The sequence below is a fragment of the Eubalaena glacialis genome, chromosome X (assembly GCF_028564815.1).
Source record: "Eubalaena glacialis isolate mEubGla1 chromosome X, mEubGla1.1.hap2.+ XY, whole genome shotgun sequence".
In the NCBI taxonomy this organism is placed as follows: domain Eukaryota; kingdom Metazoa; phylum Chordata; class Mammalia; order Artiodactyla; family Balaenidae; genus Eubalaena; species Eubalaena glacialis.
Window position 1 is genome coordinate 41253255 of NC_083736.1, and position 23065 is coordinate 41276319.

General features: G+C 36.2%; 1 protein-coding gene across 7 annotated transcripts in view; it reads left to right on the forward strand.

The window, feature by feature from the left end:
- KDM6A (lysine demethylase 6A) overlaps positions 1-23065 on the forward strand; it is a 210683-nt gene that overhangs the window by 52224 nt on the left and 135394 nt on the right. For 5 of the 7 annotated variants that reach the window (XM_061179140.1, XM_061179143.1, XM_061179142.1 and 2 more), the window contains exon 3: positions 19233-19341. The exons of the other annotated variants lie outside the window; for them this stretch is intronic. In XM_061179140.1, coding sequence (XP_061035123.1) covers positions 19233-19341 — 109 coding nt within the window. The remainder of the gene's footprint in view (positions 1-19232; positions 19342-23065) is intronic. 7 annotated transcript variants of the gene reach the window in all.

Genomic DNA, 23065 nt, shown 5'->3' on the forward strand with positions numbered 1-23065 from the left:
GATGACTCATTTTTCTCTGTTCTTCTACTCTCTTGATTGAGAGTTTGTCTGGTATAGAATATTATTTTGGAAATAACTTTCCTTGAATTTTGAAATAATTCTTTCTTTCCCTTGTAACTTTCTGTTTAGGATGATCCATTTTGTATGTAATCTGATTTTTCTTTTTTTTTTAAAAATTTTTCATTCTTCTTCCCACAACTTTTAGGATTGTGTTCTAAAAAATCATGGTGATGGCCTTGGTCTGTCTGAAAATTTGTGTCTTTCAGGTCTGGTTTGGCTCAAGCTTTTCATTATTTGATGTTACCTTCATAGGGAAAAAAAAATTAGTTTCTTCGCATTCTTACATGTGTCTGTTTGGTGAAATTACTAGTAGGTAGCCTAAGCCAGTTATGGGAATCTCTGATGGTTTAGAATGATGACCCTGCCATGTGACCTGGGGATAGATATATGAATGAGAATTAGTCCCAGCTAGAGAGAGAAGTGATAGAGGCAGACATGTTAAGGGAGGGGGAGGTGACATGGAGCAACTGATTTTGTGTATGATAGAATTCAAGAAGAGAATAGGTCCTATACAGATGACTCAAGAAAAAAAAATCATTTTGGCGTAGTAGATCTTATAAACCAAACGCTGAGGAAGAAATTATTCATGACACTTGTTAAAGATGGGAAGGAAGGCTTTATTCAAGGTGGACTACTGCTATAGGTATAGGGACCCTGCAGTGGGGGAGAAAGATAGGATTTAACTGAATACAGCATGGTTAAATGGGGATGTATAGCCAAGGAACTGGGTGGGAGTCAGTTGCTGAAGGCAGTCCAGGGTGATCAGACATCACCTGGGGGATGACAGAAGATGGGGATTCTGGCTAAGCCAATTTAGCAGGATTCTTGCTAATATTGGACAGTGCAGAGACAAACATGGAAGTCCAAATGTTGAGGCCTAGTTGAAAAAGAGCTCAGAGCAGCCTGAGTAGAGTTTGCACAAGGAAAGAATCTTTATCACAATGCACCGAGCTAAGAAAATGTGATATATCTAGGGAACTCTTGGGGGGCAGTGGGGAGCAAGGATTGGTAAGGATGCTTGGTGGCACTGTATAATGGAAGGCCTTGCATTTTCTAGGCGAGTAGTTCTTGACCTTTCCCCCCCTTGTATAGGCGAGTAGTTCTTGACCTTTTCCCCTTGCATTATAGTGTACATAATACTTGGCATTTTCTGGGACTGCACAATTCTGGAAAGACATCTCTTTCACTTAGTAAAACATAATGGCACGCAAGAGGGCAGTGTTACGTATTGAATATCACATACACACACACACCTTATTCTAACTGATTTGTGGTACAGCATTTAAAATGTGTTCATAAAGAATCCAGCAGTTAGTTTTTAAAAGAACAAAACGTATGTACCTCTAGTAAAGCCTAGGGAGAGGGCAAAAAAGAGCAGAAATATAAAACATCAGGAATGAGAAAGGAATAGAACCACAGTTAGTTACAAACAGAATATGATGTACAGCCAAACAGTAATTAACTTTAAAATCTTAATGAAACAGATGGTTTGTGACAAAGATGCAAATTATGAATTATGATTTATAAAGTTCACAGTGGTGGTAGATACACGTTTTCCAAAATTCTAGTTTTTGCTTGAAATCTTAAATTGTGGTATTAATTTATTTAGTGCTTACAGTAAATCCTATGTTGTTGCTGTAAAATATTTCTATTTTTCAGAGCATAGAGAGATTATTGACTTGCCTAAGGCCACACAATACAAAGCTAAAATTCAAAACCTACCCACTCAGATTCTAGAGCCCCCACTTTTATCCGCTGTACTTAGCTCTGATGGCATTAAAAAGGGTAAAGCATTTAGATACTTTGGCACTATAAATACCAGTAGTAACTTACAGGGCCCACTGTGGAGCCTTAGGCTCAAAAGTCATTCAGACAAGTAAGACCTGATTAGGTCACACTTGATGTCACATTAACACAGAAGGATATCAGACAGGAAACAGCATGTCAGCAGAGCAGTGACAGGCATTCCTTTTCCGTGGGAATCCTTGCAGTTCTGTCCAGGGGTTAGGTTTTGGCTCATGAAGTGACAGCTCTGGTGTGAGAGAATGAGACTCACATAGGTGGGTGCAAAGCTACTCTAGTATATTAGTTTCCTGTGGCTGATGTGACAGATTACCACAAATTGGGTGGTTTAGGACAACAGAAATTTATTCTCTGACAATTCTGGAGGCCAGAAGCCTGAGATCAAGGTTGGCAGGGGCAGGGCAACACTCTGGAGGCTCTAGTGGAGAATCAGCTTCTTTCACATCTTTTGCCATATAAGGTCATCTTTTGTTCAGTCCACCACACCTGGTTTAGAACACACACATCGCACCACACACATACCACACACATCCACACCCCCATCCCAAATAGGAACCAGTATCTTTTCTAAATTTTGTGGGCATACTGCTCCTGCAGTTTCTGTAGAGACATGCCCAGTTAAAGGAGGCCCTATACTATACTGAGGGATTCCCAAAGCTGTGGCATCCTACCAGATATTCATAGTTCATTTACAGTACTCTAACTCTAGGTTTATTTCATCAATCTGGTAATTGTTACCATAATCAGTGTTGCTAGTAACACAATTGACATTCCACCTTTATCAGGTTTTAAAAATAAAAGAACTAGTTAACCCAAGGTCAGATTTGTTCCTAGAGGAGAAAGGGTTTGGTTGACTTTTTACTCATAGTAAGATATTACTTAGAATATACCATAAGTGATTACTATGTATTGTTGTGTCATAACCTTTCATGATTTATTGATGCCGCCATAGGCTTTGGGAGTAGCAGTGAGTTGATGATGACATACTGAGTTCGTCCGTTCTCTCCCTCCCTCCCTTTTTGTCTTTCTGCCTCCCTCCTTCCCTCCCTCTCCTTCCTTCTGTCTGTCTTGAATTGTAAGATTTGTTTCAGAGTTTATAGATACTGAAATGACACTGTAGCCCCTGAATAGTAGGGAGGACATGTTGTTAATGGATTGGAGAAACACAAGTGGTAACATTTTGGTTTGGGGCAGTTCAGTGAGCATGAAAGAAGGAAAAGGGGAGCACTTCCAATTATTACAAATGTCAACACATTTTATTACACAATATCAAAAAATTGTATTCATTAATATTACCACCAATCTCATCAGAAACGCCTTTTGAGTTTTGGGAAGCTGTCAAGCTCACCGTGGAGATAGTTTTCCAAAATGCTGATTTTTGTTTGAAATCTCAAGTTTGATCATTGGCAACAAATTACTGTTCGTTAGTTTTCTTGAAATGACAGACTCATTTCATTCATTTTTGAGAAAATGTCTTCCAATACCTAAGTCTGAATAAACATAGTTTGTCAGTCATTCTTTTGAGTAAAAAATGGTGTTCCATGAAAAAACAGGCTAGTTCAGTTAACAACTTAAACAGTCGCACATGTACTTACCCTCAATATAGCCATTGTACTTCAGTATGGAGTAGAATGCTTTAAACGAAGTTCCCATGTTGCCACAAAGATTATTAAAACAATGTGTGGTCAAGGGTTGACGTTTAATGAAATGATTTTTATTGCTGCATCAAAGATATTCTTATATGAAACTGGCGTTAAAAAAAAAACCCTGTAAGTGCTTGGTGGTGAAGAATATGTGATTTCTAGTTCAGTTTGGTGCCTCTGCCTTGACTTCTGCTAAGGTGCCAGCAGTTTTATTCACCATTACTTTTGCATCATCAGTATAAGTGTTAATAGAGTTAAAAAAAAGAAATAACATCTTAGTGTTATAATGAAAATAATTTTGCATTAGCAGACCTCCCTAAAGTGTTTAGGAGACTCCCAGTTGTCTGTGAACCACACTTTGAGAATAGCTGCCTTAGGGGTTACAGCATGCATTTTTAACTTATTAAAGCCTAACTGATACATTTTCTCTTTTCTTGGGCAATGCAAGATTCTTAGAGCCTTCAACGTCCTCCCCTCCTTCATTCCATTGTTGTTGTATATATTAATTCTGAACATGTTTTAAATACAAAACATTGTTAAGGTTGTCACCCACATGCTTAACATTTTCTTTGCTTGTCATTTCTTTCTGAATCTCTGACATTTCTTTTGAGGTCATTTTTGTTTTTTTCATGTGGGTCTGCTGTATTCATATGTCTGAAAATGTTTTTATTTCACCTCATTAAGTATGTGTTGAGGTTTTGTTGTTGTTTTGCAACTGGGCTTCCAGTTTTTCCACCACCTTTTGTTGAAAAGACAATCCTTTTTCTATTGAATTATCTTTGTATCTTGTCAAAAACAGTTGCCTATATTTGTATGGGTTTGTTTCTCAGTTTTCTATGTTGTTCCATTGATCTCCGTTTGTTCTTTCCTCAGTACCACACTGTCCTGATTATTGTTGCTTACTATATTGTCTTGAAATTGTGTAATATGAACCCGCTGACTTGCTCTTTTTCAGCATTGTTTTGGCTTTTCTGATTCTTTTTCTTTCCATATAATTTTTAGATCAGCTTGTTGGTATATACAAAACTTGCTGGGATTTTGATTGGGATTGCCTTGAATCTATATATAAAATTAAGGAGAATTGATATATTAATGTTTTCTATTTTGTGAACATGGTGTTTCTCTCTGATTATTTAGATGTTCTTTGATTTCTTTCATCAGCATTTTGTTGTTTTTCATATACAGATCCTATACATATTTTGTTAGATTTATATCTTAAGTACTTCATTGGGGGGGTGCTATTATAAATGGTATTAAGTTTTTTCCCCCCAAATTCCAACATTCCTGGTATATAGGAATACAAGTGACTTTGTTTATTGACCTTGAATATTACACTTACCAGTTCAAGCAATTTTTAAAATTTTAACTTTATCACAGCCTACCTTCAAGTTATACCATATCATGCATAGTATTGACCTTACAAGGATACACTTCATTTCTCCCATCCTGGTCTCTTGTAGTATTTGTCATACATTTTACTTTTACATGTTATAAACCCCACAGTACATTGTTACTGTTTTTACTTTAAATGGCTTTTTTCTAAAAATAAACTTTGTTGAGGTATAATTTACATATATTTAATTTCACCTGTTTTAGGTGTTTGATGAGTTTTTTTTAAATGTTTTATTGAAGTATAGTTGATTTACAATGTTGTGTTAGGTTTTTGGTGCATTTTGACAAGTATATACACTGGTCTTTTGAGACTGGCTTCTTTTATTCAGCATAATACTTTTGAGGTTCATCTATGCTGTATCAATAATTCATTCTTTTGTATTGCTAAATATTGTATAGATGTACCACAGTTTATCCATTTACCTGTTGAAGAATATTGTAATTGTTTCCAGTTTTCATTGATAATGAACAAAGCTACTATAAACATTGTGTACAGGTTTTGGTATGAACGTAAGTTTTTACTTCTCTAGGGTAAACACCTAGGAGTGGGATCATCGGGTCCTGTGATAAATGTATGTTTAACTTCATACTTAATTGTCGAACTGTGTTCTAGAGTGACTGTACCATTTTACATATTTACCAGCTGTTCTGCATCCTCATTAACACGTGGTATTGTCACACTTCAAAATGTTCATGAACTTTAAATAAGCTACAAGGATATTTTGTACAACATAGGGAATTTTAACCAGTACTTTATAATAACTATAAATGGAGTATATAACCTATAAAAATTGTGAATCACTGTTGTACACCTGTAACATGTAATATTGTACATCAACTTTATCTCAAAAAAATTTCATGAACTTTGATGGCATTATGCTAAGTGAATAAAGTCAGGCAGAGAAGGACAAATACTGTATGATCTCAACTATATGTGGAATCTAGGAAAGTCAGACTCAGAAGCAGAGTGTAGATTGGTGTTTGCCGGGGGGGATGTTGGTCAAAAGGTACAAACTTCCAGTTATAAGATGAGAACTATTGTGTAGCAGTACAGTTAATAATACTGTATTGTATACTTGAAAGTTGCTTGGAGAGTAGATCTTAAATATTACCACCAAAAAGAAAGGGGGGGGGGACTATGTGAGGTGATGGATATGCTACCTAATCTTTTTTTTTTTTTTTTTAACCCCACATTTGTTTATTTATTTATTTTATTTTGGCTGTGTTGGGTCTTCGTTTCTGTGCAAGGGCTTTCTCTAGTTGTGGCAAGCGGGGGCCACTCTTCATCGCGGTGCGCGGGCCTCTCACTATCGCGGCCTCTCTTGTTGCGGAGCACAGGCTCCAGACGCGCAGGCTCAGTAGTTGTGGCTTACGGGCCTAGTTGCTCCGCGGCATGTGGGATCTTCCCAGACCAGGGCTCGAACCCGTGTCCCCTGCATTAGCAGGCAGATTCTCAACCACTGCGCTACCAGGGAAGCCCCTACCTAATCTTATTGTGGTAATCATTTCACAATGTATACCTATATCATGTTGTCTACCTTAAGCTCACACGATGTTGTATGTTAATTATATCTCAATGAAGTTGGGGGGAAAAGCCATTTAAATAGGTATGTAGTGGTATCTTGTGGTGTTAATTGATTTCTGTAGCTTTATAATAGCTCTTAAAATTGGGTCATGTGAGTCTTCCAACTTTATTCTTTTCCAAAATTGTTTTGGTTATTCTAGTTTCTTTACCTTTATGTATGAATTTTATGATCAGCCCATCTGTGTCTACAAAATATTCTAGCTTACATTGATTTGGGCAAGAAAATTTCCCATAGCTGTACTGCAGCCTGAAAAGCAGTAAGCTTGGGATAATTTTAGGGCTCACATTCTTTGTTTTCCCTTCTCAAGGATTATTGTCATGTGTTCTCTGATATTCAGTGTGTGAAAACCTTTGTTTCATACAGTTTCTTTGGTTTTTTAGTCATGTCATTCAGGAATAAAATTTGGTCTGTTTCACTGCGTCTTGGTGGGAACCAGAAATTCAAAGACTTAAGGAATTAAATCTCAAAATTCTGTATAGAATGGAAGATGGAGATGTCAAGAAGTGTGTCATTCCAGTAATTCAAGTGTGTGTTTTGTGTGGAGAAGCTAGATTTTAGGTTTCTCCTGAGATAAGTGGGCTGGTATTTATTTCACTGATTTAAAATAGAAATTTGAATATGAGCTTATTAGAGACAAACTAAATTGAAATAGTATTTCGGACAGTTTTCATACTTTATATGAAAATATTTTAAGTGAGTAGTGTTAAGTAAGACAGCTTTCTTTTAAATTCAGATTTTTGGTAAAATATTCTTTCAGGATTGGTTTTTCAGATGAACTTTTTAGTGGAGCAGATTGTTAAAAGAGCCAGTAATTATGGAAAATACTTGAATTTGCTTAATCTTTTATTAGTTTTACTCTTTCAATTCCTGAGTCAAAAAGCCTTTCGAGTCATTGGAAAAATTTATACTTAGGATAGAGCAGGGTTATCTTCTAGTGGTTTAGTAGACAGGAGCCCTTATGACTTATCTAAGGAGTGGGTAATGTACCTGTTTGCCCCTTGATCTTTATTAATCAGCAGATAATTTGGTTGTGTTTTGTTTTATTGCTCATTCTTTCATTTTGTGGATCATAGTGGCAGATCAAGTTTCCCCCAGTATTTTTTACATTGAGTGTTTTTTCTTACTGATTCTTAGGAGTTTCGTGTGTTCTGAATATGAATGGTTTGTTACTATATGTGCTGAAGGTATATTTTCCCGGTTTGTGACTTGCCTTTATTTTATTATTACTATTATTTTTATTTCTTTATTTTTATTTTTGGCTGCGTTGGGTCTTTGCTGCTGCACGAAGGCTTTCTCTAGTTGCGACGAGCGGGGGCTACTCTTTGTTGTGGTGTGCGGGCTTCTCATTGTGGTGTCTTCTCTTGTTGCGAAACACAGGTTCTAGGCATGCAGGCTTCAGTAGTTGCAGCACACGGGCTCAGTAGTTGTGCCTCGTGGGCTCTAGAGTGCAGGCTCAGTAGTTGTGGCACACGGGCTTAGTTGCTCCGTGGCATGTGAGATCTTCCCGGACCAGGGCTCAAACCCGTGTCCCCTGCATTGGCAGGCGGATTCTTAACCACTGCGCCACCAGGGAAGCCCTGACTTGCCTTTATATTTGTCAGTTTTGTTCTGTTTTGATAAACCTGAAGTCCCAAACATTGATGTAGTTGAATTAACCTTTTCCCCCCATGACTTGCATTTTTAAAGAATTCCTACCCTATCTTTTTGCCCCAAACAGTTTGCTATGCTTTTCTTCTTAAATTTTGCCTTTTATTTAGGTCTTTAATCCATTTGAAATAGATTTTTGTATGTGTAGATGTAGGAGTCTACTGTTTGCTTTTTTTCCTTTTTCTTCCCTTTAGAAATAACGTATTGGCTCGCCACCTTTATTTGGTTAGGTTATAGTTTGCCCATTTTTGTGCACGTTTCCATACATATGAAGGTGTGTTTCTGAGCTCCTTATTCGGTTACTGTATAGTTGTATCAATGCGCCAGTTCTCTTTATTTCTGAATCTTTATTGTGATTCATGGTAACTGGTACTGTGCCAACTTTCTTTTGGTTATACTTGTGTAGTATTTCTAAATCTTTTTTTATATTTTAGATGTGTCTAATAAATTGTATAAATCTGGGCTTAAAAATCTATTGATAGCCTTTTTTCTTACCTAGCCTACTTATTCCATTTATATTTGTTGTGAGTAATTGCATTAAACAATATTCATTTTAACATATCTACATATTGATCATCATCTTTGCTCGGCTTTTTTTCCTTTCTCTATACGTAGTGACTTTTTGAATATGAAGAATTTATTTTCCTTGGAGCTGTAGAAATTCTTTTAGGCCACGGATGTGATAGTAGTATGCTTCAGTTTGGCCTTTACTTTGGATTGCTGTGAGTTGAGGACTGTGTATAAATTCTTGCCTGAAGTTTGTTTTACCCAGGTCAAGTGAATTCAGACTTTTGGTTACAAATACCCAGGAGATTTTCTTTTCCAATCATTGCCATTATGGGACAGGCAATTTTCCTTGTCCTTCAAGACCAGTTTTAAAATAAAATTTAAAAAATTGTTTTATTACCATATTTTCAGTTACATTGAGGTTGAAGGTCTAGCTCATTCAGGTCTCAGTGTTATGAGGAGTGTGTCTTATTTGACTGCTCTTCTTGGGTAGCCCCTAGGCTTTGTGTTCTATCCCTGAATGAGACCTCTAAACCCATCACTCAGGTTTACACAGACTTTCAAAATGTCCTCAGTGCAAAAAGTTGCTTCACTACTCTCTCTACTTCTGCCTCTCTTAAGTCTCCCCCTTCCCCCAGCCCAGTCTTCCTAACTTTCTCATTTGGTCAAGTTCATAGTAAGAACCTTGTGTAAGTCCCACTGCCACCACGTTTTGTCTGACATTTTTAGTTTTCAGCAGAGTGGTTGTCCAGGTTGCCTGAAGTGGGAGTACTTCCTAATCCTTTTCATTTTATGGCACACATGGAAGAATGATAGTTTGTACTAATTACTGGGAGAAACTATTGAAGGCACTTAATGTACAATCAATGAACAGGTTGATAGTTTATGAAAGAAATAGTAACTTTAGCCGATAAATATTTGGAAAAAAGTAAGTAAAGAACTGAAAAAGATCACTGCTGGTGGAACATTATATTGGTTCATTTTTGCTAGTGGGACTGTCAAAAGCTTAAATTGTGCCTCCCATTCAACTGTGAGGAAGTTACCTTGAAGAAATATAAATTGGCCAAATTATGTACATTGGGTAATAGTAATAGTAAAAACTTGGTTAACAGCCAGATACTCTTCAGTAAAAACAAATTATGGTTTAACCATTATTAAAATGATTTGCAGATGTTAATTTTGATGAAGATCTGTATACTTTGATACGGTAAGCAGTTAATGATATATAGAATGAAGGAAATAGTTTATAAACTGCATACAAAGATTTGTACTATTTGTTTATATAGTCGTCCCTCGATATTCAAGGGGGATTGGTTCCAGGACCCCTACGGATACCAAAATCCACAGATGCTCAATTCCTTTATATAAATGGTGTAGTACAGTTGGCCCTTATATCGGCAGGTTCTGTATCCATGGGTATGGAGGGCCGACTCTGCATAGAGAAAAGTCTGGAAGAGTATATTCAGATCGATTAAAACTTGTTTTTTTTAAGGACTACCTTTGGGGAGGGGCCTTTACTGTGTTGCAGTTTTCCTAGTTTCAGGATCATTCATTAATTTAATAAATAAATTCTAATTGCCTACTACGTATTAGAAGTTGTAGAATTCGAAGTAGATTGTTTTCAGTGGAGCTCATGGTTATAAATGTGATGTCCCGCTCCCCCCCCCCGACAGTGAAGTGCTTACTCCTTCCTTTTTTGTGCATTTATCATTTTAGAAATGTGTATAAGGCAAGTGAATGCATAATTTGCTGATAAAGATATTAAAGCAAGCATCCATGTTATAGCAGGCATAATAATAATCTACAAACTTGATCAAGATTTGGGCTACATAATCTTGTTGTATTGATAGATGGCTTTCTTTCTGTTTGTGTATTTTGGGAACTCTGAATTAAATGTGTACAGCTGAAGTGATGGGGAGAATGATTGCTTGTAAGATTGTCTGTCTACCTCTAGACAAATAAAAGACTGGAGTAGCAAGCAAATGAACTAAAAAAAATGGGAAGTAAAGCCTATTGCTTTACATGGGAAATCACAGAATTATTCTGGGCTTTATTCACAGAGGTCATTCTGCTGAAATTTTATCTCATACTCTCCTTGTTTCCAGATTTGAAATGTACATTCTTTTAAAGATTATCCAAGACTTAATTCACATGTTTATAAATAATGTACTTTAGTGTAACTGCACATTGTTACATTTAGCATGATACAGAAAAAAATATTTGGAAAATAACTTGGCTGTTTTGACACAACAGCTTTTTAAAAATTTCATGTTGGGGGAATTCCCTGGCGGTCCACTGGTTAGGACTCAGCTTCCACTGCAGGGGGCATGGGTTCGATCCTTGGTCGGGGAACTAAGATATCCTGCAAGCCGCGCGCCATGGCCAAAAATCAAATCAATAAAATAAAATAAAAATTTCATGTTGGTCCTGGGCGTGTATACGTGCATGTGTAGTAATGTAGGATTCACTAGTTCATTTGGCTGCATGCGTCAACAATAAAGGTTTTAGAGTTAGTAGTAAACTAGCAACTTGTTGATGGTTGAGACAGTACAGCCTAGTTTGCTTTGTTGCAGCTGTATTTGGGATTCTGTGCCAGTTATACTAAAGAGAGAAAATAATAACACTAGGTGAACTAAGGAGATTCAGAAGATACAAAGAAATAGGGTGAAACCATTTAACATTTTCCAGATAATACACCACATTTTGTTTGAACTGGTATATTATCATTTATATATATGGGCAGTAGTGTTTTTCTGCCACAGGTGGCTTTTGAATATGGGAATTTGATTTTTTGTTTTGTTTTGCTGTTGTTGATTTTTTTTTTAATGTGTGTGTCTTTTTGGGGGGGAGGGGATAATGATGATTGCTTTTTATATGATTTTAAAATAAAACAAGGTGAGAAAACATGGTAAAGAACTTAGGCTAAATCTTCCTTGTGGGATGGTGGGAATAGGAACTGGCGGCCTTATGTGTTGCTTTTGTGTTTGGTGTAGAGGTAGAGTTGTGGAAGGAGCTGTGTGTTGGAGTGTAAGAGGAAGAGCTGCTTATGGAGGTCCTCTTTCTTGCAAATGACTTTAAGTCCCTAGGCATGGCCTGAGTTGCACACCTTACTGCTCAGAGGCTCTGCAGCCATACTGTTTGAAGCCACCCCTGCTAGTTAGTAGCTCTGTGACCTTGAACACAGGATTTACTTTGTCTATGCCTCAGTTTTCTTATCTGTGAAGTAGGGTCTCCCTATCTCATAGAGTAATTGTGAGGATTAAATGAATAAGTATATGTGAAGTGCTTAGAATAGTGCCTGGTACGCATCAAGAGCTCAGATATTAGCTATCAGCACTTGAATTACGAAATTATCTAGTTGGATTTCAATAGTGTAGTTCTGTGAGAATAGCAATAGCAAAGCATTTTCAGTAGTTTATTTGAAAAGAATGGTACTTAAGGTGTTAGTTTCTTGAATGATGCTGATTTACTCGTTAGCATCCGGCATATCCACGGAATTCAGAGTCCAGAGAGGCTGAGAAATCCAGGATCCATGCTGATATGCTTAAATTTTGTTAACTGACTTTGTTGTGATGCAAAAGATGTATATTAGTTGAAAAGTGGAGTTACGGAGATAGGGTAGAGTAACAGATGTATAAGTTCTTGTATCTTCTCTAAAATGTTAGGTATGGGTGCCAGTTAATTAGATTTCTTTTAATTTCCATTTATCCTGTTGGTATGTATTAATGATTATTTCATTAGGTTGCTTTTTTGTTTGTTTGTTTGATTTAAATGAGGAAAGAGGGCTGCATACTCATTTATTTCTTAATAAGAATTCTCAGAGGCAATCAGTTCTGGGCTGCTCTGGAACTCTATTGTTCCAGGAACTTGGGCTCTGTTTTCCTACTCTCCATCCCCAGCTTGTGACTTCTACCATCTGGCTGATTTCCAGCTAGGGGGAGGAGGGGTTGAAGCAGAGCATGTCCTTTCCTTATATCCAATTGGCCAGAACTTAATCACCAGGCCACACCCACAAGGATGGCTGGGGATCCCAGTATTTATTCTGTGTCAGCATATGTCTAATTAAATTCAGGGGTTCTATGAACAGAGAAGAAGAGGATAAAGGATATCAGGGACTCCTATAATCTGAAGCAAGTTACAAAACAGTATTTATATAAATATGTAAATATTAGTACTAAGGTGGGGAAAATATATGTGCTTGCATCTGCACAAAATAATCTTGAATAGTAAGAATTTTTTACATTTGTTGCATCTGGGAAAGGGGACTGGGTGGCTGGGGTTAGGATTGGGAGAGAGACTTCACTACATACCCTTTAAAATTGGTAATGTATAAATTTTAACTTTTCAAAAATAGTAAATGAAATTAAAAAGAGAAGAACGGGAAGTCTGATATATAAGTTCAGGAATGGATGTCATTAAGAATCAATAATACTTAAGATTATCATTTTAAGTGTGTAACCCTTCATTAAAAAAATGGTGTGTTGAAATTTCAAAAAATGGTTTAGACTCAGGTACTTTCAACCCTTTCAGATTCCTAAGGTATTTTAAAAACAGGCAAAGAAAGGCATTGCGAGTGCCTGGAAAGAGGAAGAATTCTGATTTAGGAGGCATATTTCTGGGAAGGATATCAGCTTTAATGATGCAGACATTTTTGTGGTTTTGAGGGAGGAGGTCAAGATAGTATGTTTATTTAGAAATACTGGAAATTCAAAGTGAATAAAATGTAATCATGGAATCAAGTCAGGAGAGATGTATTCACATACACACGTGTGTTTGTGTGTGGTTATGTATTATATATAATATTGCACATTGTGTGCTTATATCCGAGAAGCTCAAGGAATCTTTAAAAAATGCAGCTCAGAATTGTATCCAAAGTAAGAACTCTCCTTTTTACCCCCCACTAAGATACCTTAGTAGTTTATGCTTTAATTCTTTGATATGAGCCAAAGAAAGATGGCCCATTTAATTTTTGGCATATTTAAGTTTTTCTCCTTTCTGATTGAACTGAATTAAACTTGTTTGTAAATTATACCCATTCATTGGTCTGATGTCTGGCACTACCCAAAGTGCAATTAATCTTCTCTCCTAAGTGACAGCTTCTTAACTATTTGAGTAAAGCTAAAGCATCCCTGGTGATTATCCTCAACTAAACTCAGTTAAAATCATTTTCACATGATTGTTTTTCTATCTTTCACCAAACTTGTAACCTTCTTTATGTTACCACCTGTTAAAATGTGGCACTCAGAACTAAAGATAATTTTGGAGATCTGGTCAGAGCAGACCTTGGTGAGCTGATTATTGGTGTTGATTTGTGTAATATGCTTCATTAATTTGGACCATGAATACATTTTTAGTAGCCCTGTTTCATGGATGACATGTGGACCTGTAGTCTGCTTCAATTCCTAATCTTTTGTAAGTAGTCAGCTGCTAAACCATCTTTTATGTCTATAGCTGTTTTTAGGAATTATGGGCAGGACTGCATGCTTGCTTTTATTATATTCAACCTAAAAGTTTGGTTCGTTTAAAATATCAGTGATTTATATCTTAATGGAAATGAGTTTAAATAACTAATAAGATTAATCCTTAGCATCCTGACTTGCAGCTCTTAAGAAATGGAAGTTTAGGACAAAGACGAGAGGGTTATTCGAGAACCTAAAATAATAACATGACATTGCTTCATTAATTCAAGAAATGTATATTAAGCCCCTATCATGTGATCATGGGTTAGGCTATAGCCCTTCCCCTGACGGAGCTTACAGGTGAGGGAGGCAGTAAGCATCTGGGAACCTGATAGAAGAGGAAGGGCTTCAGAATGGGAGCCACCAAACTAGGACTGTGTTGAGATTCTGTCTCTGGGCATTCATGGCAGGCATTACAAAGAAAGAAAGAGAAAAAAAGGAAACCATTTGGGGTATTTAAATCTACATTAGTTTTCTGTACCATTTGTATGTGACCCAACTACTTCAGCTAATCTTTCAAATTGGAAAAAAACCCCACATTTGTTTAGATGTTGCCTATACTTAACAATTCTAAAATAATAACAACTCATATTTTAGCTAGGGATTGACCAAGTTTATCATAAAATACTTTAATGCTTAACATAAAAAAACCAAATTATTTACATGTCTGTGTTTATGAGCGCTAATCTGTCAAGGTTTAGAAATAGCGGGTAATGATAGTATTACTATTCTGAGATAACTGGTTTTTCAAATAATAAAAACAAAGCAGCTACCGAGCACAAATTATATTGAACATTGTGGAAAATGGCGCTGTAATGGGAGGAAGACATCCAGTCTCTCTACGTAGCTGGGAGAATCTTTACTTTCCTTTGATTCTAGTATTTAATGATTAACTGTTTATTGCCCTTCCCAATGTTTTTTTTTTTCAAGTAGGTGGTAACGATTATAGATGTGTAAGCCACTAACTGTAAACAACTATAGGATTTTAAAGTGATTTTTGTGGAAGGTGTTACTCATCCCCAGTGCAAGATATACCATTATTTTTATAGGTTTTTCATTTATAAAAATAAGAAATTTTGCTTAATATTTAGCATATGGGTTGAATATTCATTGTTTTTAAGCTTTAAAAATTACCTAGTCTACACTGTTCATTTGCCATATGTCTATATAAACTTAAACACAAATTTAATGAAATAATTTAGAAATTCAGTTGTCTTGCACTAGTCATGTTTCAAGTGCTCAATAGCCACATATGTCTAGTGGCTAGTATATTGGGCAGCACAGATTATAGAACATTTTTGTCATTGCAGAACGTGCTCTGTTGAATGATGATGATCTAGTACAAATTACTTTCATTCACATTTCTGACTATCCTTACACTAAAGGTAGTATGAATCCTGGAGGAAAGCATAATAATTTTTAAGTTTAATTATGAAAAATTGTAAAATGAACAAAATAAAAAGTTTCCGTATGGCTGGACTATAGACTTTCTATTTTTACCATTTGTTTTATATTCTAGTTGCTTTTCTCTGCATATGTGTACAAAACCATACTTATCCTATATGGGGATGATTTTATTTGTGCACATTTAAAATGAAAAAAAAAAAAAAGCAAGAATATAAAAGTAACCCTTTTAGAATGTTAAATTGATACAGCCAGTATGGAGAACAGTATGGAGGTTCCTTAAAAAACTAAAAATGGAACTGCCATATGACCCAGCAATCCCACTACTGGCCATATACCCTGAGAAAACCATAATTTAAAAAGAGTCATGTAGGGCTTCCCTGGTGATGCAGTGGATAAGAATCTGCCTGCCAATGCAGGGGACACTGGTTTGATCCCTGGTCCCGGAAGATCCCACATGCCGCGGAGCAGCTAAGCCCGTGTGCCACAACTACAACTACTGAAGCCCGTGCGCCTAGAGCCCGTGCTCCACAACAAGAGAAGCCACCGCAATGAGAAGCCTGCGCACCGCGTCGAAGAGTAGCCCCTGCTTGCCGCAACTAGAGAAAGCCTGCGCGCAGCAACGAAGACCCAACACAGCCAAAAATAAATAAAAAATTAAAAAAAAAAAAGTCATGTACCACAATGTTTATTGCAGCTCTATTTACAATAGCCAGAACATGGAAGCAACCTACGTGTCCATCAACAGATGAATGGATAAAGAAGATGTGGCACATATATACAGTGGAATATTACTCAGCCATAAAAAGAACGGAAATTGAGTTATTTGGAGTGAGGTGGATGGACCTAGAGACTGTCCTACAGAGTGAAGTAAGTCAGAAAGAGAAAAACAAATACTATATGCTAACACATATATATGGAATCGTAAAAAAAAAAAAAAGGTTCTGAAGAACCTAGGGGCAGGACAGGAATAAAGACGCAGACATAGAGAATGGATTTGAGGACACGGGGAAGGGTAAGCTGGGACGAAGTGAGAGAGTGGCATGGACATATATACACTACCAAATGTAAAATAGATAGCTAGTGGGAAGCAGCCACATAGCACAGGGAGATCAGCTCGGTGCTTTGTGTCCACCTAGAGGAGTGGGATAGGGAGGGTGGGAGGGAGACGCAAGAGGGAGGAGGTAAAGGGATATATGTTTATGTATAGCTGATTCACTTTGTTATACAGCAGAAACTAACACACCATGTAAAGCAATTATACTCCAATAAAGATATTTTAAAAAAAGTAACTCTTTTAACAAATATTTTTGCTTTATAGAAGTTTGCCTGAACTTACATATCGTCTATGTTTAAAACTAGCCTTTTAATGAAACTCATTACTATAAAAACACTGTTTCATTCTAGGTTATTTTATGAGTTAGTAGTATTGGAAAATTGCCCCATTTATTTATTTTCCTTTAAATGCTTTTAAAAAATTGTTAGTATTTGCTTGTATCTAATATCAGTGCTTACCTCAAACACTTCAAATAAATTCATGAAGTTTCACCATGAAATGGTGACACAAGGTGCTTGGAACGTTTATTCTGCCTTTTTGCTCATCTTCATTTTGTTTGGTATTTGGCTCTGTCAGCGTCATTTTTGACCACCAACATTAGTTGGTAGGTTTAGGTACATGCTGGCTTTGTTGGAAATTACTATGAATCTGTTGATTGAGTCTGAGTGTCCATTCTGATTTTTGCCTGGTGTTGTGTTTTGTGATGATCAGAGTTGTGTATAGTACTCACTTTAGGTGTGTTCCTTTTTTTAATGGAATATGGAAGATAGGTAATAGATGATCATGGTAGTGGCATCAATGTTTGGTGATAAGAGGAAGTATAGGATGTTGCCATCTTTTTGCTTAGATTATTAAAGAAAATTTATTCGTGTTTGTATCTTGAAATCTTTTTCACCATGAAACTATATTTGCTTGTAAATTTAATGCTAATCAGCCATGAGAAATTATCAGAGAGGAGTAACGAAAGTTTCTAAGTATCTAACTAAGAGTTTAAAAAACAAAGACAATAACTAGCTTTATTTACAATGCCATTATTAGCTTTAAAAAGTCATTTTATTTAGTGTAAAAATTAATAATTGTCATACTGTAGCCCAATAATTTTATGAATTTCACTGATATTAAAAAGCACTGAAATAAATTATATTTTTGTACTCTAACCATCTGCCAGATAGGATTATATATGACTTAAATAAAGAGGATCTTGAAATTTCATGCCTCCAAATTATAGTAATTTCTGAGATGTCAGTGTAGCATTCAGGCTCTTTTAATTATAAGGAAGCAGAATGATAAGTTTTCAGTGATTGTGATTTGGTATATATGCACATTTAGATAGCTAAGAGTGGAATAAGAACTGAAAACAGTCCCTTTTAATAAATGTTAGACTTTAAGGATGGTAAAATCATCCCAAAATTCGCCTTGTTTAGGATGGCTTCTCCAAACTTGATAAGTATTTATGTATGTGCTTTGGATAGGTAAATTTTAAATTTTGAAACTCTTCATCAAAGGCTCTATATTTTACAGGAGAGGAAAAATCAAGGCATTTTAAGTGGGTACCATGCCCCACATCACACTTTCTTATCCCATCAAAAGCTCTTGAAGTGGTGGCGAAAGGATTTTTTGATAATGGAAACTATTTTTTGTGGACACCAAACCTGAGAGTGTACTCAGACATTTGAGAAATCATTCCCAGTTTTTCCTTCAGTGACTCCAGGACACAATAACACATAACATTGTAGTGTAGATTGTTAGGGAAATTTTGACAAAATTATTGGGGTGCTTGAAACAATCCTGGAAGAGTTGGAGCTTTTTATCTTAACCTAAGTAGAAGGTAGAGAAACAATTATTAAGTACCTATGGAGTGCTAAGCACTGTGATAAACCCTTAGAGAAGTTTTCTAGTTTTAATTCTTTAATCAGCCCTTTGAGTGTTATTAAAACTGAGAATCAGAGACGATAAGTTCTCCAGGATCTCCTGTAGCTAATGATGACTGGAATTTGTCAGACTCCAGAATCCTGTTCTTTCCATCATTCATTTTTTCCCCCCTGCACTCTTCTGGATTACAAAAAAAGAATGATATCCTTAAAATACTGTTATTTTTTTTCTTCAGGGAACGAACTGAGAGTGAGTGCATATGCATGTATTGGAATGGGGGTAAAATTAGGAATAGAGTTAGAGTTGGTGGGTATGACGTGTATCATAAGAAGATAATTGAAAGACAGTTTATGGTAGTTTAAGTGGGTAGAGGTGATGGTAAAAAGTAGCTCTTCAGTATAAATGGTAGTTATTATTACTCTGGAGATTCTGTGAATTCTCATGTAATTCAATAAAGTTCTTCCCATTTGTGGAAAAGATTGATATATTTGTTTATGTCAGCATGGACCACAGTGAAAATTTAGATTTACAGCTAATGAATAAAGTTATCAAAGTGTTCCTACATTATCTTATTTGGCAAGTATTTCCATTTTATAAGTAGGAAAAGCACTTATGCCATAATTAGTGGTTCTTTTAATAAGTAAGTGTTTTAGAAGAATGCTGCATTGGCTATATCTGAGGTACAAGTAAAATATATTGATTTCTTGGGTGACTGAATGGAGGATTATATGCATTATCTCAGGAAGGAAATGTATTTTAGGGTTTTGTCTTTTTCTTAAATGTTTGTATTTTTTATTTCTAGGCTGTTCGCTGCTACGAATCTCTAATCTTAAAAGCTGAAGGAAAAGTGGAGTCTGATTTCTTTTGTCAATTAGGTCACTTCAACCTCTTATTGGAAGATTATCCAAAAGGTAATTTTTTCCCTTTGTTGATTACTGTTTGATTTATATATGTATTCAAAATAACTGTAATTGTACTCTATCGGAGGTATTATCATTTTTACTTCTAAGAAATTGTAAGCTTATGAACATCCTAAACAATGAGTAAAGTGGAGTAGATGGAAATGAGAAAAGTTCACATGACTCCATGTAAATCAGCAGTAAGTTGACCATTCAGCTAAACTGATAACCACCTACATGTGTACTACCGTTTTGTTCTGCCTTGTGAAAAATTCCTGCTTTTTAAAGGCTCGACTATAGTAGAAAGTGAGCCATTAATGGACACTTTGGAAAAGTAACACAAACTCAGCATTTCTCTTCTTTATCCTTTAACTTCCATTTTAGCTAGAAAATATTTGAATGAAAGCCTGATCTGTAGCCATGTTATTGTAAAGGTAAGTAACATAGAGAGATGATCACACATGAGCTTGAGCGTTGGATAAAGCATTTTTTTATTCATTTGAAAAGTTTTTCCTATCGGAAATAAGTGAGTTAAATTATTGAAGGTAGTCCCCCAAGATGTGTCCTTTTTATGGTACCAAGCTGCTGACCCAGACCATTACTCACTTAGGAAGTTAAAAGCACCCCCCAGATACCACACCCCTCAATACCAAAGGCAAAGAAAAACTATATTCTTATAATCAATAACATTTTAACCTTTTGATGATAGTAAACATTTTAACGTGGAGTGGATGGACTTATGCTTGTTTTCCACAAATGTATTTAGGTGGGCTGAACAACTGAAAGGTTGTTCAGGGCTAGAGTGAAGGATTGTTCGTGTTTAATTACGTTAGGTCAAGTGAATACTTTCCTAATGAAAATACAATTTTACTTTGAGACAGGTATGCTATGGGGTTTGAAATTAGGCTTATTCCCCAGCTCATCTCTGTGGGTCAGCTGCATTACTTTTAACAGATTATATAAACATCCCTGAGCTTCTATCTGTAATCTGTAAAACGAGGGGAGGATGTGGTAGCTGCTCAGGGGTTTTGGGATTCCTGTGTGAGACTGGTTAGTACTTAGCAAAGTGACTTCAGGGTAATAGGTATTAATAATTATTTAACAATCTATTAGATATTTTAATTAAAACAGTAACTTATTTAAAGGAAAGCATTATACAAAAGAAATAATACAGAGTTCTGCGCAATCTGATTTTTCAATGCTGCACCTTTTATTTGGAGAGCGCACTAGTTTTAGAGCATATAAACAGAGACCCAGACTTGAAAATTAGGTTTGCATATGTGGCTGTATGTCCTTATTGCTTAGTGGTCATTTTAAATAAATAAATAAATAAATAAATAAATAAGGTTTTTAAAACTTTATTAGTCTATGAATTTAGCTACATTTTCCATTTCTAAAATGTTTGGCTGTGAAGGTAATGAAGAATCCAGGGATATTTGTTTTGGAGGTGTTTTTTTCTTTTTTGGAAGGTGTGGTAGGGGGCACGTAGCAAGTAGACAATGTTGGCAAACTAGGTGGTAGGAGTAATCTAGAAAGATGGGAGAAGAGAAGGATAACCCAAGGATTTAAGTCCTTGAAAAGGTGTGCTCTGCGACCCATTTGCTGTTGTGTAGATGAACTGGCCATTGATAATTTGTAATAGGAAGAAGAGGAAGGAGAGAATGAATGCAGAGGTATACATTTGTATTTCAGTATATTTTAGTATTTCAAGCTGATGGCTTCTTATTTCCTAGACGAGAGTTGTTGTTTGAATTCATCCTTGAGGCTTTATTGACCACATTCCCACTTTAAAAAAATCCTTTAAAAATACTAATTATTGAACTCTTTCTATCCATTCTCTTCACTGTCTTCCCAGAAGTCCCAAACTAGAGCCAGTCTCTAGTAGCCCCTTCCACACATCATCACCATCATCACCAATTTATGGAGACATTTGTTACTTCAGGCTACTTTCTCCTTTTGTCTTTGGAACCAGTACAAGATGAGAACCTCTAGCCCCAGCCAAATAGATGTTTATTTTTAGAGAACAGATTACAAACCATAACTTACTGGGAAATAAACATAAACCATTCAGTAAACATGTGGGTAGACTGCTCAGATGTATGTATGTGGGGGATTTACTGGCCCTGTTTATTCTGAGGACAGTTCTTTAAATACTGTCCTGAGTCCTCTTGTACGTGAAATTTTCAGAGTTTGGGGCTCCTTATGAAAAACTGCTTCTACTTTTGGAGTAGAAAATGGTAGAAAATATTTTGTGTGCATTTTGGACTGTGGTTTTTCTGCCCTTATTTCTTACTCTGATCTCATCTACTTCCTGTCTTATATGAATTTCTAAAAATTTCTGATCTGTAGATAGTATACTTTGGTTGTCATTACTGTTATGGATTTATTAATTAAAAATTACCTTTTCTTTCATTTCAGAGGAATTTGAAGAAGAAGATAAAATGACCTTATAAAACATTTTTTAGTTTTTCTGGTTGGTAATATGTATGAAGAATTTAAAAAATTTTCCATCACTTGATTTGGTTATTAGGCTTCTAGGAATTTATCCTGAAAATGTAATTGGTTAGAGAATTGTGGGAAAATGGAGGCTGGAGGCTCATTGCACTTAGCCTATTGTTGGTTGGATTCCTCTGCAGTGAGTTTAGCATACAAGATGTTTAGTAAGGAGTACCTTTAGGATCAGCACTGTGGAAGGTGGGAAATGGAACCAGGATTGGACAGAGGGAGAAGTTAAGCTGTGACAGCCTTGGCCAACTCCATGGGGAGCCCCGGAGCTAGAATGGCTATCACAGGTTGGGCCAAGATGACCAGGTCTTTATACTCTATCCATTCCATACTGGACATGGGAAGGAGTGTGACCTCAGGCAAGGTTGCTCTCCTCAGCTTAAGACAACTCACTGCTAGAGGCTCTCTTGTACGCAAGACTGCCAACAGTCCTTCCTTGAAGTGGGATTTGAGTGGTTCTGTATAGTGTCTACCATACCTCCTTTCCACTCCTACCCCCACAGCTAACCTGTCAACCTCAGCTGAACCAAACAGCTGATGGGGCTGTCAGACAGACTGCCTTAAGCCATGGAGATGGTACTGTGATTTCTCTTCTTTGAGTTGAAGAACAACCTGAGAGACAGAGAACCCTGGGCTGAAGGACAAGTGTATATATTCTTGTGAATATATGTGATGGGTCTCAGGAGCAGTTTAATTAATAGAAATTGTTTGTAAATATTTGTGAATATGTATGGCAGATTATAGGAGAGAATAGTCATTAAGTTAAGTTGATTGCTTAGAAAATCCGGTAGTAAAGTACCTCAGTACACAGCAAAATTATAAAAAGATAGAAACTCTGAGGTAAGAGACTTGGGATGCAGATAGTAAAAATTCCAGAAGTAAAAAAATTAGTTGAAGGAGATACAATAATTAATCATTCCTGATATTAGTATGAAAACCTTGACACTTTTACACATAGTTTCTTCATGGTTTGTGGTGAGCTGGAAGTTTTCCCTGAAATTCCACCTGATGATAGATTTTTCTCCCTTTCCTCCTTCCTTCAAGTAATTGGTCATTTGTTGCATTGTCTATCACTTTTGGGCAAAGTAGGTTTTGGTTGTTTTAGTTCCTCAGTAATTATAAATGGCTAGGGCAAGTTACATGCTAAGAGTTGCTTATGTGGAGAAGTCTGAAGTCAGAGTTGGTGAGCTTTTTTTGTCTTTCTCTCTTTCTGTGTTTCTTGGGTGGATGA